The sequence below is a fragment of the Trematomus bernacchii genome, unplaced genomic scaffold (assembly GCF_902827165.1).
Source record: "Trematomus bernacchii unplaced genomic scaffold, fTreBer1.1, whole genome shotgun sequence".
Lineage (NCBI taxonomy): Eukaryota > Metazoa > Chordata > Actinopteri > Perciformes > Nototheniidae > Trematomus > Trematomus bernacchii.
The window spans coordinates 12,387,160-12,407,910 of NW_022988043.1; the positions used below are offsets into that span (position 1 = coordinate 12,387,160).

Consider the following 20,751-nt stretch of genomic DNA (forward strand, 5'->3'; position numbering starts at 1 on the left):
TAAGCCTCGTGACTTCCACTATTTTGCCTCCTTTTAATTCACTTTTAACATCTTCCATTGACATATCCAATGGTACTCCTGAGATTACTCCTCCCAGTTTTGCCATTGCTCCTGGGACATGCGCCTTCATTTTTTCTCCCCATTCATTGAGTTCATTCCGAGAATCTTTTTCTGCTGCTGTTTGTTATTGGCATGTATCAATACCCGCTTGTTGTTCATGAATTTAGCTAATTTAATTTTTCCAATCTCTTTTTCAATTGCTTTGGTAAGTTTAATCGGGTGGTAATGCCCACCATCCTGATTGAATTCTATTACAACTTTCCACTCGTGTTCTAGTTCTTTATTCAAAATTGCTTAGCTGTCATTTTGACTGACTTTAGATTTTTTGCTTTGATTAGCCTTGTCTGCTTCACCCGACCAATCCGACCAACTTCGAGCTCTTACTGAGCTATCTCTTTCTCTCAAAGATCTTTTCTTCCTCGCAGCTTTGGATATCATCCATTCCATATTGTTTCTTTGGCTACCATCTGAGCTGGTTGACATGATGAAACAGTCAATGTACAGTTTATGCAATTCCGCCAAAATAACAGTCCAATGCTACCGTTTCTGTATGTATCCGAGTTTTCCGATTCTCTCTGAGCTTTCTGCAACGCATCTCCGACTTCACTTCCTTCTTCCGGCTCCTTCCGTCTCCGCGCTCATTACCGCCACCTACTGGATTGACGTTCAAAAATACATTGTCCCAATCTCCCACAATAACTAACAAGGGAAACAATAACATAAACAACATGTTCCCCAACACTTGTTCAGTGAGTGAGTTGCATGAATCACTTTTTTTGACTTTTGGGTGAACCTTTTCTCACAAGTGTCACATTTGTAGTTATTCCTGCAATAAACAGTATTTTATTTTATGTTACTGTATATTTAATTTAACACTCTGTTCTTGTATCTTATTCTATTTACATGCAGTGGCGTTTTTATATGTACAAAAGTGGTGGGGCACAAAAAACGTAGATGTCTATATATAAGCTTCTGCAGTGACGTGCAGTGAGGTTCATGGCTGGTGAGGCACTGGCACTGACTCTTCAGGTTTACAAATATTATATTTTGACCTAAACCAAAATATAATATTATTTTCAAAAGCTTTTTTTGTCTGATGCTTCGATTAATTTTAAACAGACAGTTCAACAAAAGGATACCCAAAAAATGTAATTTTATCATTTAAATATTGAATTGTTCTCTCTTAGTAAGATCCCATTTTCAATAAAATTGCGGTCTTACCTTGACTTGAAGATGAAGTCCATTTTCCTATCCTTCTGGACAAACATTTCTATAACTTTTTTGTAAAAGTCCTCCTTATCTTCTTGGAGTTTCAAAAGTCTATCATAAATCTAATCGATAGATTTATGATAAAACAATTATAAAAGTAGGGTAGACATGTGGATGTTATCCGGCTGAACAAAACGTGCATTTATCTAACAGGTACGTTTCCCACAGATCTTATTTCGAGCTATTTTCTAAAATCCTATGGAGAAACCTCATTGCTTTTTTGTCGAGGGAAGCCACGCGCAGCTTACTTCCTGGTTTTAGGACGCGTCACTGCAGCTCTCTCGTCTCTTCTTCACACACCACACTTTTCGCGGCACACGTACTTACAGCCAATCAGCTCTGAATGATGTGAGATGACGTATGGTGGGGATGACAGCTCTGTGCCCCTATGGTCTTTTTTTTTTTGCCACACACATTACATTGAAGAATACTCTGAGCATGCGCAGTGTAGTTTTTACAGTCACCGTTCACTTTGACAGTGAGAGGGTGGGGCATGATCAGGTTTTGTCCCACATGGCTCAAAACGGCACTGTAGACACTAATTAGAAGAACACAGACTAAAACAGCAATGTACAGACGAATCAGATGATTAAACATGACCTTAAAATATATTTTATATATTTTTTTCTTTCTTTTTTTGCATCTCTTTGCATTTTTTGTAATCATTATGTGTAATACTTTCTGCTGACACTAGGTGGGGCTGTGCCCCACCTGCCCCTAATGACCAGTCGCCACTGTTTACATGTATCTAGACTCCTGCGTTTACTTAGTCAATTACAACACTCTCTGCATTATTTAATTTATTGTATTTATTCATTGTTCTGACATGTATATATAGTTTACTTGATCGGCATTACTTGCACATTAGTCTTGCAACATAAACTTCTTCTACTGTTTCTTCTTGCACTATTTTTATTTTTTGTATCTGTTTTATTGTGTTATGTCCTATATAACTATGTTACAATGTTGGGGGACCTTGAGACTTCAGATTTTCAATGCCATTTTCTACACTGTAACTACTGTGCATATGAAAAAAAAGCCTTTCAATTTTGAATCTTTGAATTTGAAATGCTTTTCCCCGGCAGAGGGGTAAAGTATATTTACTCAAGTACTGTAACATTTTTAGATACTTGTTCTTTACTTGAGCATTTCCATTATTTGCTAGTTTGTACTTCTACTCCACTACAATTCAGAGACTAATCATTTATTTTGTACCTTTAGTTATTTTACAGACTTGGATTAATGATGTGAAATATAATCAACACTTAAATAAGACTTTAGTTACACCTGGAGTAAATTCACAATCTACCCTGCAGCAAACAAAGTGATTAAAACTAGCTGCACCTTTACCAGCTTTGTCTAACACTTTAATGCATCAATAACTATTATTATAATATATAATATATATTATTCTGTAAGGGGCCAATCTGCACAATAAGTGCTTTTACTTTTGTACTGTTACTTGAGTAACCTTTGAATGCAGGACTTTAACTTGTAACAGAATATTCCTACACTCTTGTACTTCTACTTTTACTGAAGTACAAAATGAGTAGCCTACTCCTCCCACCTCTGTAAACCGATGTGGGACCTTGTGTAGATTTTTTTACTTTAAGAAATCATGAAACTCCCCATTTTAAACATTTGCTCTCTGGTTCCTGATCAGTACTGGTCTTCTTGTGAATTGCTCTTGCATGGCTTTCGACTCTGTGAGAGTTGTGAGAAAGGTAGTGGACACTTTGGTTGGGATGAATCTGGGCCCTTTCTGTCAGATTCAGATTTTAATATTATAACTGAGATGTTGGTTAGTGGCAGTGAATCTGTGCAAATTTAACATGTGAATTTTACTGTGGCCATTGTAACCTTGCTGTGCTATTTCAACATTCATTATAATAAAGGAAATGAGAAGGCTCTATTTAATTGTAGCTATCATTAACATGATTCATATTTTTTAAGCCATTGCAAAGACAATGTTTAAAAAAAAAAAAAAAAAAAACACATTACAAGGGTGGAAGGACTTTACATAGTAATGTGTGAACACTTTTTCATGGAAAACCTTAATCAGAAACATAGATAGACGTTTTTCATTTAACTGATAGCCGTCAAATGAATGTACCGGCTTGGAAAGTATTCTCCTGTAAAATGAAAAGTAGAACTTGATGTTGCATGAAAGGAAAGCAATAAGATGCCATCTGAGAACCATTTCGTTTTTTATTTGAAATTGTTCAAGATCTTACTTGTGATTCAAATGCAATCTCTTATTAGTATTACCAAAGTTAAATATGAGGCAACTCCGGTGATCAAACTAATCAACGTTTTTAAATAATATAATAAATGGGGCGAAGCCTGCGAGCTAGTTCAGGCAGTCAACTTGAGCACTTATGCTGCATTCATACATAACGCCCCTTGCCACTCTACAACCAACCAAACAGTCTCCTTAATGTGCCGCTCTATTTAACCTGTCAGATATCTCTCTATGCATTGCTTGATATTGCTGCAGCTACCTCTACGTCGCTGCTGCTTGCCTGCCCCACCACCACCCCAGCTTCCACCCGTAGGCTCGGGGTTTAGTTATTTAATCATCACTCATCGTGCTATGTATATCTATGGAGTGATGATGCCCGAGCCTAGTCGCCAAACTCAACTATATGCTGCTTCTAATAAACATATTAAAGAAACACGTGAGTTGTCTGACTGAACTTAAGCTCAAGCCCATGTGGCCATCATTTAAACACCTACTGTTTGTTACAACTTACATCCACTTACTTATTATGTCAGTCATCATACCAGCAGCCTGGATGACCCTCATTTGCTTATATCTTTAGCGTTTAGGGTGAATCTCGTATTTTTACAGGATGACCAAACAAAGCTTTATAGTTAGATACATATATTAGATCACACAGCATTAAGTGCATCATTATTATTCCTTATTACTGCCTTAAGCACCATGTAGATTATTATTTCCAACTTCAGCAAGTGTCACCTCAAAACCAAAATAGCAACCAAAAAAACAATTTGATGCCACTGCAAAATACAAAACACAATGACATATCGCAATCATAAAAGTTATATTTGCAAGTTAATGGCAGTATTAAACATGTTAACATATGTTGCATTGATCAGTCCCAGAGGTAGCTGCCTGGTGAACATTCATTCAGATGAAAAAAGTGCTGCATTTATGTGCCTTGTCACTTGTGTGGGTACATATGGAAATCTACTTGTTGTAAACCATGTAATACCTTTTCAATTCAAAGTTACATTTTCTAGTCTGTGAATCCTTCTCATGTGGATCAATAATTCATCGTTACGTCTGAAATTGTTCCCACATGCTTTACAAGTAAATGATTTCTCACCTGTGTGGACTCTCATATGCCTTTTTAATGCCGACATGTCAATGAAGGTTTTTCCCGCAGGTCATGCAAACTAGCATTTCTCTCCTGTGTGGATTCTCATGTGCCTCTTAAAGTTACAGTTATATCTGAATTTTTTTCCACATGTTTTGCAATTAAATACATTTTCATCTGTGTGGACTCGCATGTGGCCTATCAAGTGTTTTCTCTCTCGGACATCTTTTCCACATGTTCGGGAAGAATATGGCTTCTCATCCGTGTGGGTGGTCATGTGTCTTCGCAGTATTGACATGTACTTAAAATCTTTCTGACAAGTTTCACATTTTCTTTTTTTTTACAGTGCAAGTATTACGTTGCATGTCTGACAATTTAGCGTTGTTTACATTGTTCCTTTTGGTTTTGTGATGTCTTTTGTTTATTTCTGGATCTGCAGTTCTTGTTAACCCTGAGTCATCAGAATTGTGAGAGATGAGCTGCAGATTACTTTGTGCTTCTAATACCACAACGCTTATAACTGGCATGTTGCCTACAGACTCTTTTGCACAGGTCCGTCCGCTGTGCACACTTTCCTCATCAGTAAGAGTCACCATGAAGACATCAGTCTCCTGCTTTAGTCCAAGCTGCTCTTCCTCCTGACTGGTGCAAAGTTCCTCCTGTTCCTCTTTAATCTCTGGAGGCTCTGGGTCCTCTTGGTCCAGACTGGAGTTCCTTTCCTGACTACAGAGCTGCTGGTCACTGAGAACCTCATCCTCATTACAGACATGTTGCTGAGGGAGCTCTGGAGGGACAGAAAATAAACAAAGTACTGTTAGTGTGGTGTTAGGGAAGCAAATTGCATTCAATGCTGGGCAATGGTGTTAAGATCAATATCACAATATCAAGACAACAACAAACAAGACTACAGAAATGCATTATGCATAACATTTATAAATAGATTTTATGAAATAAAAAAATAAAACATTAGGCCACCAACCTTTTTAAACTATAACATATTCTAACAATGTGTATTTTAACGGCTGTGCTTTGTGTATTTGTGATCTGTTGTTGGAGATCTGAATGTGAATTAATAAACAGAAAATAGCTAACGAGAGGCTTTAACCATAATGAATCCCATTCAGATTGTTTTATAATTTGTAAGAACTTGATAGGAAACTAGAAAATTCAGAGAAATGTTGACTGTGTGACTGAAACTTGGGTGCGCATCCCGATGCTAACATTACCCCCGCTGAGTAAGTATTAATAGCATTAGTTGTATTGTTAAGGTGCAACAAAGAATATCCATTAATTTTAGCTCACTTTTAGCTGACTATTACCTTTTTGGATTCTAGTACCACATTCCTCGTTCCTGAACATCTTTAAATTACCACTGGATTTAGTTAACGACCGACAGGTGTGTTCAAAGATCAAAGCGTTTCCACGGCAACGCCCTGCCAGTGAACGAGAGACAGCCTGTCAGAGAATGTATTGACAATATTGTGCTACATTATTGCTTCTAAGTAAAAAACTGTAACTCCAATCAGCTAAATATCCTACCCAGAGTATTTAGGATACCAGATGAACACCTGATGGCTCTCGTGTTTGCTATATGTGCAAGTCCGTTTGATTAAATGAGCATATCGGTGCGGCCGGGACAAATATCCCTACATTATGATCACCAAAGTATGAAGAGTGAAAATTGTGGCCAGCCGAGCAATAGTTGGAAAAAAAACTCCACTACATTTTCCAGCTCCTCTCCCCTTTAGTCGTGATGTCACCACTCTAAGTCTTAACGAGCTCTCCCATACACACCCATTATAAAATGTGAAACAGTGTGAAATGTCCACTAAACGTAAGCTGCGACTACATGAGAACCGTACTAGCTATCAAAAATATCCAAATAGTCGAATAAAGTCCATAGTCTCGAGAACCGTTTAAACTTGTAATTTTTGTCCTACGTTAAAGTATGCAGAATCTGTATGGGGTCAAAGGAGTGTTTCTGAGCTCTGTTCAAATGGATTTCCCATTCATTCCTATGGAGCAAATGATCGCAGTTTTCTGCGAATTTGCGTGAAAACGGCTAGGCCAGGGGTCGGCAACCCGCGGCTCTCGAGCCGCATGCGGCTCTTTAAGCCCTCTGCTCTGGCTCCCTTGAGTTTAGACAAAAATAAGAAGGAAATAAAATAAAAATATTTGTAGGACTATTTATATTTTGTTGCACGGTTGAAAATGTTTCGTATCTTGTATTTTGAGGTGATACTGTGACACATAAAGAAATTTAAAAAAAAAGGTTTTAATTAGGTCAACTAAAATATGCGTCATATCCTGCTACGGTCCCGCGCCAGCGCATTTTCTTGCAGGCGAATAACCTGACCCCGGCTTGATGAGCGAACTACGGATAAATCAAAGAAAATAAAAGTAGCGGAGGGACACAGAGGGTTTAATTCTGCGTGGACAGAGTTATATGCTTTCACAGCAAACGATGCTGGCTTACCGGTATGTTTGATATGTGGAGAGAAGTTGTTAAAGGTGCTGCAGCCTTTACGTATTGGAGGAACAACACGGAAGAGGAAGACAGCTGACGATCTTCAGTCATAATTCAATCAGTTAACTCTTTTTAGGGTGCAGCTATATGTTTTATTTATTTCAAAGTGGGCCCATTTTAATTATATTCATTTTCTTCAAATGTGCAGAGGACTCCCCAAGTGCGTTGATTTATTTTAAAGTAGGCCTGTGTATTTTTTTTAATTCTCCTTATAAGAGTTCTTTGTTTATTATTAGAGGTAAACAGTTTTCTATAATGTAATACATAATAAATGCAAAAAAACTGTAGTTTATGTCTATGATGTAACAATATATACAACTTTATAAGCTATCAAGCTATCAAATATGTTTTGCGGCTCCAGACAAAAATAATTGGTGGAAAAGGGGGCAAAATGGCTCTTTTGGTCAAAAAGGTTGCAGACCCCTGGGCTAGGCGAATCTCTTATAAAAGACATAGCAACCCGATCTCGGTTATTCCGAAACGTTTTGATGTGTTTTTTGTGTGTTTAGTGTCAACGCTGTCGGACGAGTAGCATGACAACATTTGTGGCGGAAGAAGGAGAATAAGATGAGATAAGTATGTTGAATACTATACTGTGTGTGGCTTCGCCAGTCACACAGAATAAGAAAGTATTTTATTGTTTGTTACACACCTGTTCTGTGCAGCTTTATCTGAGGCTTGCCTACAGACTCTTTTGCACAAGTCTGACCGCTGTGCACACTTTCCTCATCAGTAAGAGTCACCATGAAGACATCAGTCTCCTGCTTTAGTTCAAGCTGCTCTTCCTCCTGACTGGTGCAAAGTTCCTCCTGTTCCTCTTTAATCTGTGGAGGCTCTGGGTCCTCTTGGTCCAGACAGGAGTTCCTTTCCTGACTACAGAGCTGCTGGTCACTGAGAACCTCATCCTCATTCCAGACATGTTGCTGAGGGAGCTCTGGAGGGACAGAAAATAAACAAAGTGCTGTTAGTGTGGTGTTAGGGAAGCAAATTGCATTCAATGCATGGTTTGTGTATTTGTGATCTGTTGTTGGAGATCTGAATGTGAATTAATAAACAGAAAATAGGCTTTAACCATAATGAATCCCATTCAGATTGTTTCATAATTTGTAAGAACTTGATAGGAAACTAGAAAATTCAGAGACATTTTGACTGTGACTGAAACTTGGGTGCGCATCCCGATGCTAACATTACTCCCGCTGAGTAAGTATTAATAGCATTAGTTGTATTGTTAAGGTACAACAAAGAATATCCATTAATTTTAGCTATCTATTTTAACTGTTTATCTATTACATTTTTGGATTCTTTTGCCACATTCCTGCATCGTTTCTGAACATCTTTAGATTACCACTGGATTTAGTTAACGACCGACAGGTGTGTTCAAAGATCAAAGTGTTTCCACGGCAACAACTGTTCTGTGCAGCTTTATCTGAGGCTTCAAGACGGTATCCAATAATCTGCGCTGACGACAAATCTCCTCCTCGTATGCTGATAAAGCTTGAGCAAAAACTTCAAATATTTTATTGGCAGCTGCAGCTAGTCGCTCGTTGATAACACTTCTCAGTTTCTCAACTGCAGCCATTTCTACTGTGTGAAATATATGGATGTATGAAGAGACAAAATAAGCCAAACCAACTTTAGTTTTTATCGTTGGCATGAACTACACAACTTCCGGTGGAATGTTCTTCTTCGTTGGGGTCAGAGGGCCTAGGTATAAAAGTCACGGCTGGACAATACAGAGACAAAGGATGGTGCACCACGAGGACGAAAACGGGTTGTATCCGCATATTTCTCTTGCGTATAGCCCTTTTTGCCACACGAGGCCGTAACTAAGCGATAGAAACGGACCCCGCAAACGATAACAGGTCCCAAGGTGGATAGATCTGGGAACGGAGCGCTCTGGGGGGTCATACGGCTCCGTGTGATCGCCTCTATACGATCATTTTCTGATAATGATGACGCAATAGCCCCGCCTCTGCTGCTCACCCCCGCGTCAAAGTAAACTGCACACTGAATTCAGATTATTTATCTTTCTCTCGATATGGACATAAACGCGAGTCAAGTCTAATCTGACAGGACGGAGACACGCAGCTCTGCTCACCTTCAGCTCACCTTCAGCTCCTCCCGCTGTGATGCAGCGGTGAACGGAGCAAAACACACACTTCAAGTCAGATCATCACCCTTAGCTATTTTTATTGCCTCTCAAACTACCTAAACTAGTTATAAATATGTTTATTTTTACTGTCGGGTCACTCATTACTGGATCAGCTGCTGCATGAGACAGACACTGACGCCGTCAGAAGAGGGAGGAAAAAGAGAGGCTCTGTGTATTTTATTATTATATTATTATATATAGTCGTTATTAATTTGTTTTAAAGCTCAATAAATAACAAAAAGACCTTTGACCGGCACTTTTATAATTTTGTCCGGAAGATTGAAACTTTAACACACGTTGACCGGCGAAAAACTCTGCCCGGTTCCCTCGGCCCCCACCGTGGAGAATAAACAGAAGGGTAACCATGACAACCATGCTTCTTCGCTGCTTTTGTGGAGGAAGTTACAGCGCCACGTACAGGCTCGGCATATGTACTGCAGCATTTCCAGCGGTTGGAGCTAAACGGAGCTGTCTCGTGTGAACAGACACTATCCGGTGTCTATTGCGTGTGGACGGAAGCCTTTTTTGCGATTGCGTTTGTGTATGCGTTTTCCCATATGCGTCCTCGTGGGGCACCAGCCAAAGTGGAGTCTGACTTCAAAGGCTGTAACACCCGGAACATGTGGGCGGGATTAAGAACAATGACAGATTACAAAGGAGCAGCGGGTGGTGCTGGGGGACTGTCTGCATGTGCGCCTCTCCCAGATGAGCTAAATGCTTTTAATGGTCGTTTTGAGATCAGAGAGGCACAGCAGGATCGGGATCCCTGCCCTTTTGTTTTAAAAAGGGCAGATGTGTGCAAATCCTTTAAAAGGGTTAACCCACAAAAGGCCTGGACTTGATGCCATCCCTGACCGTGTTCTCAGGGTGTGTGCAATTCAGCTGGCAGAGGTGTTCACAGACATCTTCAACAGGTCCCTGCTGGTGTCTCTTGCTGCTCTGCACTGAGGGTCTGGTGTTGCTTGGGAGCTGGTCTCTCTTGCTGCTCTGTACTGAGGGTCTCTTGCTGCTCTGCACTGAGGGTCTCTTGCTGCTCTGTACTGAGGGTCTCTTGCTGCTCTGCACTGAGGGTTTCTTGCTGCTCTCTGCTAAGGGTCTGTGGTTGCTCGGCTGTGGGAGTTTCAGATGCAGGTCTGTAATGCAGGTTTACTTACAGTTTTTGTTCAAATAAAAAAAGGTAGTCAAATATATGTATATGTAGATATATGCATTTAACACAATCTTTTGAAAAAGAAAATACTCTTACCCTTTGCCAAGAGGAATTCATAAGCCCTCCGCATTTTGTCCAGTAAGGTTTTGGTGGCAGGAGTGGGGGGCAGATGGGTTATTATATCAGCAGCCCACATATTTGAAGCCCTATTTGGCTTGCCATAAAATAGAATTGGCTTGTAGCCTAGAGCCTCAAGTTTCCGCACCTGAAATGAACAAAAGCAGTTGACACACATTTGTTTGACACGTTACCTTAAACACATTAATACTTTCTTTTGGATTATTATACAAGCAACATGAAGGTATCTTGCATTGTGTAAGACTAATTGCTATTTGCATGCAAGGGCTAAGGTACACCTGCTGTTTCTGCCATTGCCTTCATTACAACAAAATAATTATTTTACAAAGAACAATACGCATTGTTGCTCTTTTTTTGGACCAAAAAAAACCTCTCACAAAATATTTACAACATTTAAACATCACAATCAGACAGATGGGTCAAAGAGGTAAATACGATCACTGTAAGATGTAACATCTGACAATAAGACTATATTTTCAAAGGCCTGATCATAATGTACAAATATTTTTAGTATAAAAAAAAAAAAAGGGAGTTTCACTTCAATTAACAGTAAAATATTTGTACTTACTGCAATACAGGCAGAATCAATTATACGTCCAACATTTCTGTTTTTCACCACACCTTGGCCCCATTCACTATTCAGTGATGCCGCTTTTTCTTTCAGTTTGGTTTTGTTTGACAGGCTTCCGTAGCAGGCACTGCACGTTTTCCTGCTCCTCTGATTTGGAGTCTGGCAAGCTGGGCAGGGCCTGAACTTAGGTCGAGTCATGACAAACAAGTATAGAAAAACAAAAACACAGAAAGGGACTAACAACAGAAAGATGGACAGATAAGACACATACACAGGTACACAGACAGAGATACACAGACAGCAACAGAGATAGGACAATTTCACTACAGCAAGGACGGGGAAACGACGGGGACGTGGCTCTTAAAAGTGCCTTTGGATTTACGCTATTACAGCTTATAATGGTGTTTAGCTTTCACTGAGAACTCAGAAGAATCTGTTGAGAGAAGAAAAAACAATTAGGAATTGAACACCTTACATTTTACAGTGGCGTTATCTTTGTAGAAGAATTAACGACATCAACATAGCATGATTACAAAAAGACAGTTTTGAGCTATGGTAACATAGGTAACTGGAAATACATTATAAATGGCAACCATACAATTCCCTATGACTGTAACCTGTAAGATCATATCTGACAAATAAAGGTCACCTAATATTTACGGGGCTTGGCATTAGTGGGACACCTGTCATGGGCATGAAGGAATATTTCTGAATCTTTATGATTATTTTAATTTTTTTATTGTTGTGTCATTCATTTAATCAACTCTTACCCCATTAAAAACACATAACTGATACATAATAACTACGGTCATAAACAATCACAAATATTATTCATGCAATAAGAGGTGTCAGTCGTTTGGCAGAGAAGGTGTTGTGGCTGGCTGCCGGATATGGAAGCCCCCCTATAATTTGTCACCTGCTGGGCCCAGAGTAACATGCTTTTGTGAGCACAAAGTAGAGGGGAACAGGCAACACCAGTGTGATTTTGGTGAGTCTATGACCATCCTGGACAAAATGATAGGGGGGGTTCCAAATCCGGCAGCTACAACACCTTCTCTGCCGGATATGGAAGCCCCTCTTTAGTTTTTTACCTGCTGGGCCCAGAGTAAAATGCTTTTGTGAGCATAAACTAGAGGGGAACAGGCAACACCAGTGTGATTTTGGTGAGTCTATGACTATCCTGGGCAAAATGATAGGGGGGGTTCCAAATCTGGTAGGAGAAATACCTGCTCTGCTGAACATGTTATGTAGAGAACAGTGCAGATCTTCCCTATTGACACCAGGATTAACCTAGTCTAAAATAAGGAACATTAATAGTGTGATATAGGCACAGATATAAGATCAATAATACACTTTATTTTAGGGCACCTTTCAAAGTGTCAATGTCAATGTCACCTTAAAATACAATAAAAAATTAAATATGAGTGGCATTACAATACAAACATGTATCGAGTAGGAAACCACAGAGGAAAATTACATTCAAAGGAGCAATTAAAGCGAGTGAAGCCAGTTTGAACACATTATCTTTTAGGCTTGATTGAAAATAACACAGTGTCTGACATATGTTATATCATTACTGTTATATCATTGCTTACTATTCGTGGTTATCAGACACTTAAACAACAGAGAAGGTTTTAAGAAATAGGACTATACTGACAAATGACATATTATCCTGTCATTGTCTGTTCTGTAGGAAGGAGGAACATAACAGAGTGGACTCAAAAACGGAAGTTTGTTCCAATACGAAGATTGTGACAGATCTGAAAAGTGTCCTTAAAACGAGCCTCCTCGCAATTGTATGCACATTATTTATTCAGCCGTTTGTTGTTTAATCTGATGGGAAATATATCATTCAAAAGAGAGAAAGTAAATAGTATCTTTCGTTTTTCCGCTTAGAAAACTAGGCGAACGCTCAATACAGGCGATGACGTCACCTTTGCGCGTCCCCGCGAACAGGGCTTCAATCTACGGCACGGCTTCAACCTACGGCATAACACCATCCATGCATAACACCGGCAGCCTTGAGAGCGAGGCGGAGCAGTTTCTCTCCACGAGCTGCAGAAGCGAAATGCTGGATGGGAAACGACTCGCTGGTATATCGAGCTGAGCGCTCATTGGTGGTGTTTACCCCGTGCTGGTGATGAAACTGGCTCCGCAAAAGTTTGTTGTTGTTTTGTGTCAGTTCTACGTCGCCACTTCCATTCACATTTTTCGTCATTGTTCCATAATGTTTATCATCATGAAATTAATATCTATATATTTTATACTATACTTGCACTGCTTACCGTTTTCATACTTTATATATCTTAGCATATTCATACACACTGTTAATACTAGGCTAGGCTACTGTGTATATAGTGTATTCATAACCCTCGCTGTTTATTCATCATTCAATTCATTCTATATTTTATTCTGTAGATTGTGTACACTACTTTTCACTTTACTGCTTTTTGCACTCGTGGTTAGAAGCTAAACTGCATTTCGTTGTCCCAGTAGGCTACCTGTAATCTGTGCAATAACAATAAAGTTGAATCTAATCTTGAGCAGGAACAAATGTATTTACTTAGTACATATCTGACATTAACGATTAAAAACATTTGTGCATTCTTTTGCAGTATTTTCTTGATTTCAGTCACATGTTCACCGTGTTACTTACCTAGTGGAAGTAGCAATGGGCTTTAACATCGTCGCATAGATGACGTCACACGTGCGCGCCCAAAACTTTATTTACAGACGCTATGATTACATGCATTTCTATAAAATCCGCCCAAAAAAAGTTTCAGGAACGCTGAACCATACGCTTCAGCTGAAAACGGAATGCGCTCGTTGAATTTTGATGCAGCGGGGAGCGTTCTCATCGCGTCTATTATCAACGCTATGGAACGTCTATGAAGGTCTATGGGACGCCCTGCCCGTTGAAAACTGACGCTCGAGGGGTGCCCGGCCGAACCAACTTGTGTTTTTCTCGTTGGTATGAACTACACAACTTCCGGTGGAATGTTCTTCTTCGTTGGTTTAGGGAGGCGGTCTGCACTGATAAAGTTACATTACCGCCACCTCCTGGATTGACGTTAAAAAATACATTGTCCCAATATCCCCCAATAACTAATAATGGAAACAAACAATAACATAAAAACAACATGTTCCCCAACTCTTGTTCAGTGAGTTGCATGAATCACTTTTGTTCGACATCTGGGTGAACCTTTTCTCACAAGTATAACATTTGAAACGATTTTTACGGCCAGAGGTGGGAATGTACTAAGTACATTTACTCAAAGTACTGTACTTGAATACAATTTTTAAATACTTGTACTTTACTTGAGTATTTCCATTTTATGCTATTTTGTACTTCTACTCCATTACAATTCAGAGGTAAATCGTCTACTTTTACTCCACTTATTTCGTACCTTAAATTACTTTGCAGATTTGGATAATATGATATAATCAACACTTAAATAAGACTTTAGTTAAACCTGGAGTAAATTCACAATCTATCCTGCAGTATACAAAGTTATACAAACTAGCTGCACCGTTACATGCCTTGATAAACACTTAAATTAATAATTATAATCCAAACATAATATATATTATTCTGAAATGGACTAATCTGCATAATAAATACTTTTGGTACTTTAAGTATGTTTAGATGCCGATACTTTTGTACTTTTACTTGAGTGACCTTTTGAATTCAGGACTTTACAGAGTATTCCTACACTCTGGTACTTCTACTGAAGTAAAAGATTTGTACTTCTCCCACCTCTGTTAACCGGTGTGGACACTTTGGTTGGGATGAATCTGGGCCCTTTCTGTCAGATTCAGATTGTAATATTATAACTGAGATGTTGGTTAGTGGCAGTGGATCTATGCTAATTTAACATGTTTTACTGAGTCCAATGGTAACTTTAATGTTCTATTCAAACATTCAATATAATAAAAGGAAATTAGCCGGCTCTACCAAAGTTTAATATGAGGCAACTCCGGTGACCAAACGTATCAACGTATTTAAATAATATAATAACTTAAGCTCAAGCCCATGTGGCCAGCATTTAAACACCTACTGTACTGTTTGTAACAACTTACATCCACTTACTTATTATGTCAGTCATACCTATCAGCACCATGGATGACCATCATTTGCTAATATCTTTAGCGTTTAGGGTGAATCTGGTATTCTTACAGGATGACCAAACAAAGCTTTATAGTTAGATACATACATTAGATCACACAGCATTAAGTGCATCATTACTATTCCTTATTACTGCCTTAAAGGTGGGGTAGGTAAGTTTGAGTATCCGGCTCGAGATACACTTTTTGTTATATTCCATGGAATGCTCTTAACATCCCGATAGCAATGAATATCTTAAGTGCTTTGACAAAAAATCCATAAAAAAATGTAATCTGTGGAAGCCGTAGTACTGTAAAAAGCACTACCAATCATTTTAGCCAGCCCGGCTAAAATAACTGGATGGCCTACCTGCCTGTCAGCTTTCCATTTGTGCACCAACTTATCTCGTGCCCTCATTGGTCATGTGCGCGTTCGTGTGTGTTGGAGGAGGGGCTCTGTAAGGAAGTGGGAGATTTTTTCCGGCTGTGTATTTTCAAATTCTAGCACACTCAAGCTGGTTTCTCCAAAATTCCATACCCTACCTTTAAGCACCATGTAGATTATTATTTCCAAAATAGCAACCAAAAAAACAATTGAATGCCACTGCAAAATACAAAACACAATGACATATTGCAATCATAAAAGTTATATTTGCAAGTTAATGGCAGTATTAAACATGTTAACATATGTTGCATTGCTCAGTCCCAGAGGTAGCTGCCTGGTGAACATTCATCCAGATGAAAAGTGCTGCATTTATGTGCCTTGTCACTTGTGTGGGTACATATGGAAATCTACTTGGTGTAAATGTAATACCTTTTCAATTCAAAGTTACATCTTCTAGTCAGTGAATCCTTCTCATGTGGATCAATAATTCATCGTTACGTCTGAAATTGATGCCACATGCTTTACAAGTAAACGGTTTCTCACCTGTGTGGACTCTCATATGCCTTTTTAATGCTGACATGTCAGTGAAGCCTTTCTCGCAGGTCATGCAAACATACGGTTTCTCACCTGTGTGGATTCTCATGTGCCTCTTAAAGTTACAGTTATATCTGAATTTTTTTTCACATGTTTTGCAAGTAAATTTCTTTTCACCTGTGTGGACTTGCATGTGGTCCATCAAGTGTTTTTTCTCTCGGAAATCTTTTCCACATGTTTGGCAAGAATATGGCTTCTCATCCGTGTGGGTTGTCATGTGTCTTCGCAATAATGACATGTACTTAAAATCTTTCCCACAAATTTCACATTTGAAATTCTTCACTGTATTATGTTGCATGTCTGACAAGTTAGCTTTGTTTACATTGTTCCTTTTGGTCTCGTGATGTCTTTTGTTTATTTCTGGATCTGCAGTTCTTGTTAACCCTGAGTCATTAGAATTGTGAGAGATGAGCTGCAGATGACTTTGTGCTTCTGATACCACAACACTCATAACTGGCATGTTGCCTACAGACTCTTTTGCACAAGTCTGACCGCTGTGCACACTTTCCTCATCAGTAAGAGTCACCATGAAGACATCTGTCTCCTGCTTTAGTTCAAGCTGCTCTTCCTCCTGACTGGTGCAAAGTTCCTCCTGTTCCTCTTTAATCTGTGGAGGCTCTGGGTCCTCTTGGTCCAGACTGGAGTTCCTTTCCTGACTACAGAGCTGCTGGTCAGTGAGAACCTCATCCTCATTACAGACATGTTGCTGAGGGAGCTCTGGAGGGACAGAAAATAAACAAAGTACTGTTAGTGTGGTGTTAGGGAAGCAACTTGCATTCAATGCTGGGCAATGGTGTTAAGATCAATATCACAATATCACAATATCAAGACAACAACAAACAAGACTACAGAAATGCATTATGCATAACATTTATAAATAGATTTAAAAAATAAATAAAACATTAGGCCACCAACTTTTTAAAACTATAACATATTCTAATAATGTGTATTTTAACTGCTGTGCTTTGTGTATTTGTGATCTGTTGTTGGAGATCTGAATGTGAATTAATAAACAGAAAATAGCTAACGAGAGGCTTTAACCATAATGAATCCCATTCAGATTGTTTTATAATTTGTAAGAGGCGTGTTGCGTAGTGGGTTGTCCGTAGGTGTTCGGATCAGTGGGGTCACAGGTTCAAACCCCACTGCAGTCAGCATGTCGTTGTGTCCCTGGGCAAGACACTTCACCTCAAATTGCTCCTGTGGGGATTGTCCACAGTATTGAGTATGTAAGTCGCTTTGGATAAAAGCGTCTAACAAGTAACATGTAATGTAATGTAATGTAAGAACTTGATAGGAAACTAGAAAATTCAGAGAAATGTTGACTGTGACTGAAACTTGGGTGCGCATCCCGATGCTAACATTACCTCCGCTGAGTAAGTATTAATAGCATTAGTTGTATTGTTAAGGTACAACAAAGAATATCCATTAATTTTAGCTGACTATTTTAACTGTTTATCTATTACCTTTTTGGATTCTTGTACCACATTCCTGCATCGTTTCTGAACATCTTTAGATTACCACTGGATTTAGTTAACGACAACAGGTGTGTTCAAAGATCAAAGCGTTTCCACGGCAACGCCCTGCCAGTGAACGAGAGACAACCTCTCAGGGAATGTATTCACAATATTGTGCTGCATTATTGCTTCTAAGTAAAAAACTCCAATCAGCTAAATCTCCTACCCAGAGTATTTAGGATACCAGATGAACACCTGATGGATCTCGTGTTTGCTATATGTGTAAGCCATTTGATTAAATGAGCATATCGGTGCGGCCGGGACAAATATCCCTACATTGTGATCCCCAAAGTATGAAGAGTGAAAATTGTGGCCAGCCGAGCAATAGTTGGAAAAAAAACTCTGAATATTTTCCGGCACTTCTCCCCTTTAGCCGTGATGTCACCACTCTAAGTCTTAACGAGCTCTCCCAAACACCCATTATAAAATGTGATAGTGTGAAATGTCCACAAAACGTAAACTACGTGAGAACCATACTAGCTATAAAAAATATCCAAATAGTCTAATAAAGTCCATAGTCTCGAAAACCGTTTAAACTTGGAATTTTTGTTCTACGTTAAAGTATGCGGAATCTGTATGGGGTCAAAGGAGTGTTTTTGAGCTCTGTTCAAATGGATTTCCCATTGATTCCTATGGAGAAAATGATCGCAGTTTTCTGCGAATTTGCATGAAAACTAATAAAAGACATAGCAACCCAATCCCGGTCATTCCGCACGCTTTGATGTGTTTTTTGTGTCAACGCTGCCGGACGAGTAGCATGACAACATTTGTGGTGGAAGAAGCAGAATAAGATGAGACTAGAAAATGCATTTCCTGCTGCGTGCAAATGCTGTAAGCCCTGTAAATTTGTTGCTGAATTTAGCTGAAAAGGCAGAAAAAGCTGAATATTTTAATAGTTGAATGGTGTCTGTAGAGCTTTTAGCAGCAGAAACCAAGTAAGGTTGTTGCTGAACCTAGAGGAAAAAAATGCAGAAAGGTTATATGATTTGAATCAAAATTCTTACAGCTCAAACTGCCCTGACTGTTGGAAAACTTGAATGTGAAATGTAAAACTGGCAGAGTAGGACAAATAGTGAAGAAGCTTAATATTTAAAAGGTTTGAAAAATGGTATAAACAACAAAATGTATAGCCTCAATGTCCTGAAATAGCTGAATAATTTAATAGTGGAATGGTTTCTGCAGCTGAAAGTAGGCTGAAGGAGATAGATATCAGATGTACACTGTAACACATTTTCCTGTCAAATAACAGTAAAGTGCTGGCAGCACAGGCGCCAGCAATTTACTGTTAATTCTACCGTGTTGTGTAATGTCTATTTATACTGTTCATGCTCACTGCTTGTAGCACTTCGGGATTTGAAATCAAATATGAAGTGCTTTATAAATGGAACCCATTATTATTATTATTATTATTACTGTAATACTACAGTACTCATACTGTGAAATGACTTTACAGCCTCTTACTGTAAAAATAAAATACAGTATACTGCTATATCTTTTCAATTAACAGTAAAATACTGGCAGCAGAGACGCCAGCAATATACTGAAATTCTACGGTATTCATACTGTTGAACAATTTCAGTTTATTACTGTAAAACATTTAATGATTCACAGTAACATTCTGGTTAGGGGGTTGCCAGTAGATTACTTGATTGATAATACAACAACTCAATTTAGCAGTTTAGAATATCTAAAAAGCCATTATTAATTAAATTAACATAAAATATGTATTGTTCTGTGGGCTACAGACATCCGCTTAAAATATGCATTATTATGAAAATAATGCAAAATAAACAATAAACAATTTGGAAAGGATTTAATGCAAACACACTTATTTAAAAAGGCAGTGTCAACATAAATTCTGCTACAGTAAAAAAAAAAAGAAAGAAAAAGAAGCTGTTGGAAGACCCAGAGAAACAAGTAGGGATGTAACGAGAACCAATACTTTGAGACTCGCGGTGTGCCGTCTCGTAGAAAATGTGTTGGAAATGCAGTAAACTCACTATTGACACGTCCAGGGGACGCACCATATTTTTTCCCCCAGTGTTGAAATAGGCAGGAAGAGAGCTAATGTTAGCTGTTAGCAGTTAGCAGCTGGTAAGCAGCACAGTCCTGCAGAGCTAACAGCCAACGTTAACCATTGAGTTACATTATGATGTGTTCAGGCTCTGTTCAATAAAAATGAGTATTGGGCGAAGGTAAATTCTAACGTTATCATGTGTTCAAACGTAATCATGTAAAATATACTTTTTGGGGAGAAACTTGAATAAATACAGCTGTTTGAATTAGATGTTTTCACAGCAATATAACATAGATAATAGAGAGGGAATTATGACCTGTTTAACTTCCTGACAAAAACCAGTATGCAAACGGTAATAAAAGGAGTGTATGTTGAAGTACATGGTTATCTATGGTTTTGGTTTTGTTTTTTACAGTGGTATTTACAGAGAATCGTGGAATTTCACTATTGGTATCGACTACTACATTTCTGGTATCGTGACAACCCTAGAAACAAACTAAAGACATGTAGAGTAGCTAAATTAAACTGCCTAAAAGTGAAACAATGGCAATAAACTGAAATTGTTACATTGTATGTCAGAGACTGCACCTTACCAAATGTGAAAACACCTGAGACATCAGTTGTAACTTCTTCTAAATTATTGTTATATGTGACTTGTCTTACCAAACTTGAACTTGACCTTGGATCAAACAATTTGGCTGAATACCAAGGCAACTAATACAGAGGACATAAGTGTTTAACCTATAAATAATCCTGTGAGGTTTATGTTCTCTCAAAAAGCAGTTTAAAATATCTAAATTTACTGCAATATTGTATTGTCTGCTGTCTGTGAAAATATACATCAGTAAGAACATTTTTGAACAAATGCATTATAAGCAACATTTAGAAAACAAACTGTACTATTAAGAACATTTTTTAAATGTGCA

General features: G+C 38.6%; 1 protein-coding gene across 2 annotated transcripts in view; it reads right to left on the reverse strand.

The window, feature by feature from the left end:
* The window catches only part of LOC117472691 (zinc finger and SCAN domain-containing protein 31-like), a 32,347-nt gene extending 18,186 nt beyond the window's left edge, over nt 1–14,161 (reverse strand). Inside the window, exons 1-5 of one of the 2 annotated variants that reach the window (XM_034118025.1) lie at nt 13,865–14,161; nt 11,206–11,641; nt 10,596–10,764; nt 7,850–8,131; nt 5,203–5,454 (exon numbers count right to left, since the gene is read on the reverse strand). In XM_034118025.1, the coding sequence (XP_033973916.1) occupies nt 5,203–5,454; nt 7,850–8,131; nt 10,596–10,764; nt 11,206–11,406 (904 nt within the window). In that variant the 5' untranslated portion in view covers nt 11,407–11,641; nt 13,865–14,161. Of the gene's footprint in view, nt 1–5,202; nt 5,455–7,849; nt 8,132–10,595; nt 10,765–11,205; nt 12,174–13,864 lie in introns of those variants that run through there. The other variant, XM_034118026.1, reaches the window with a different exon arrangement.
* Between the last annotated feature and the right edge of the window lie 6,590 nt (nt 14,162–20,751).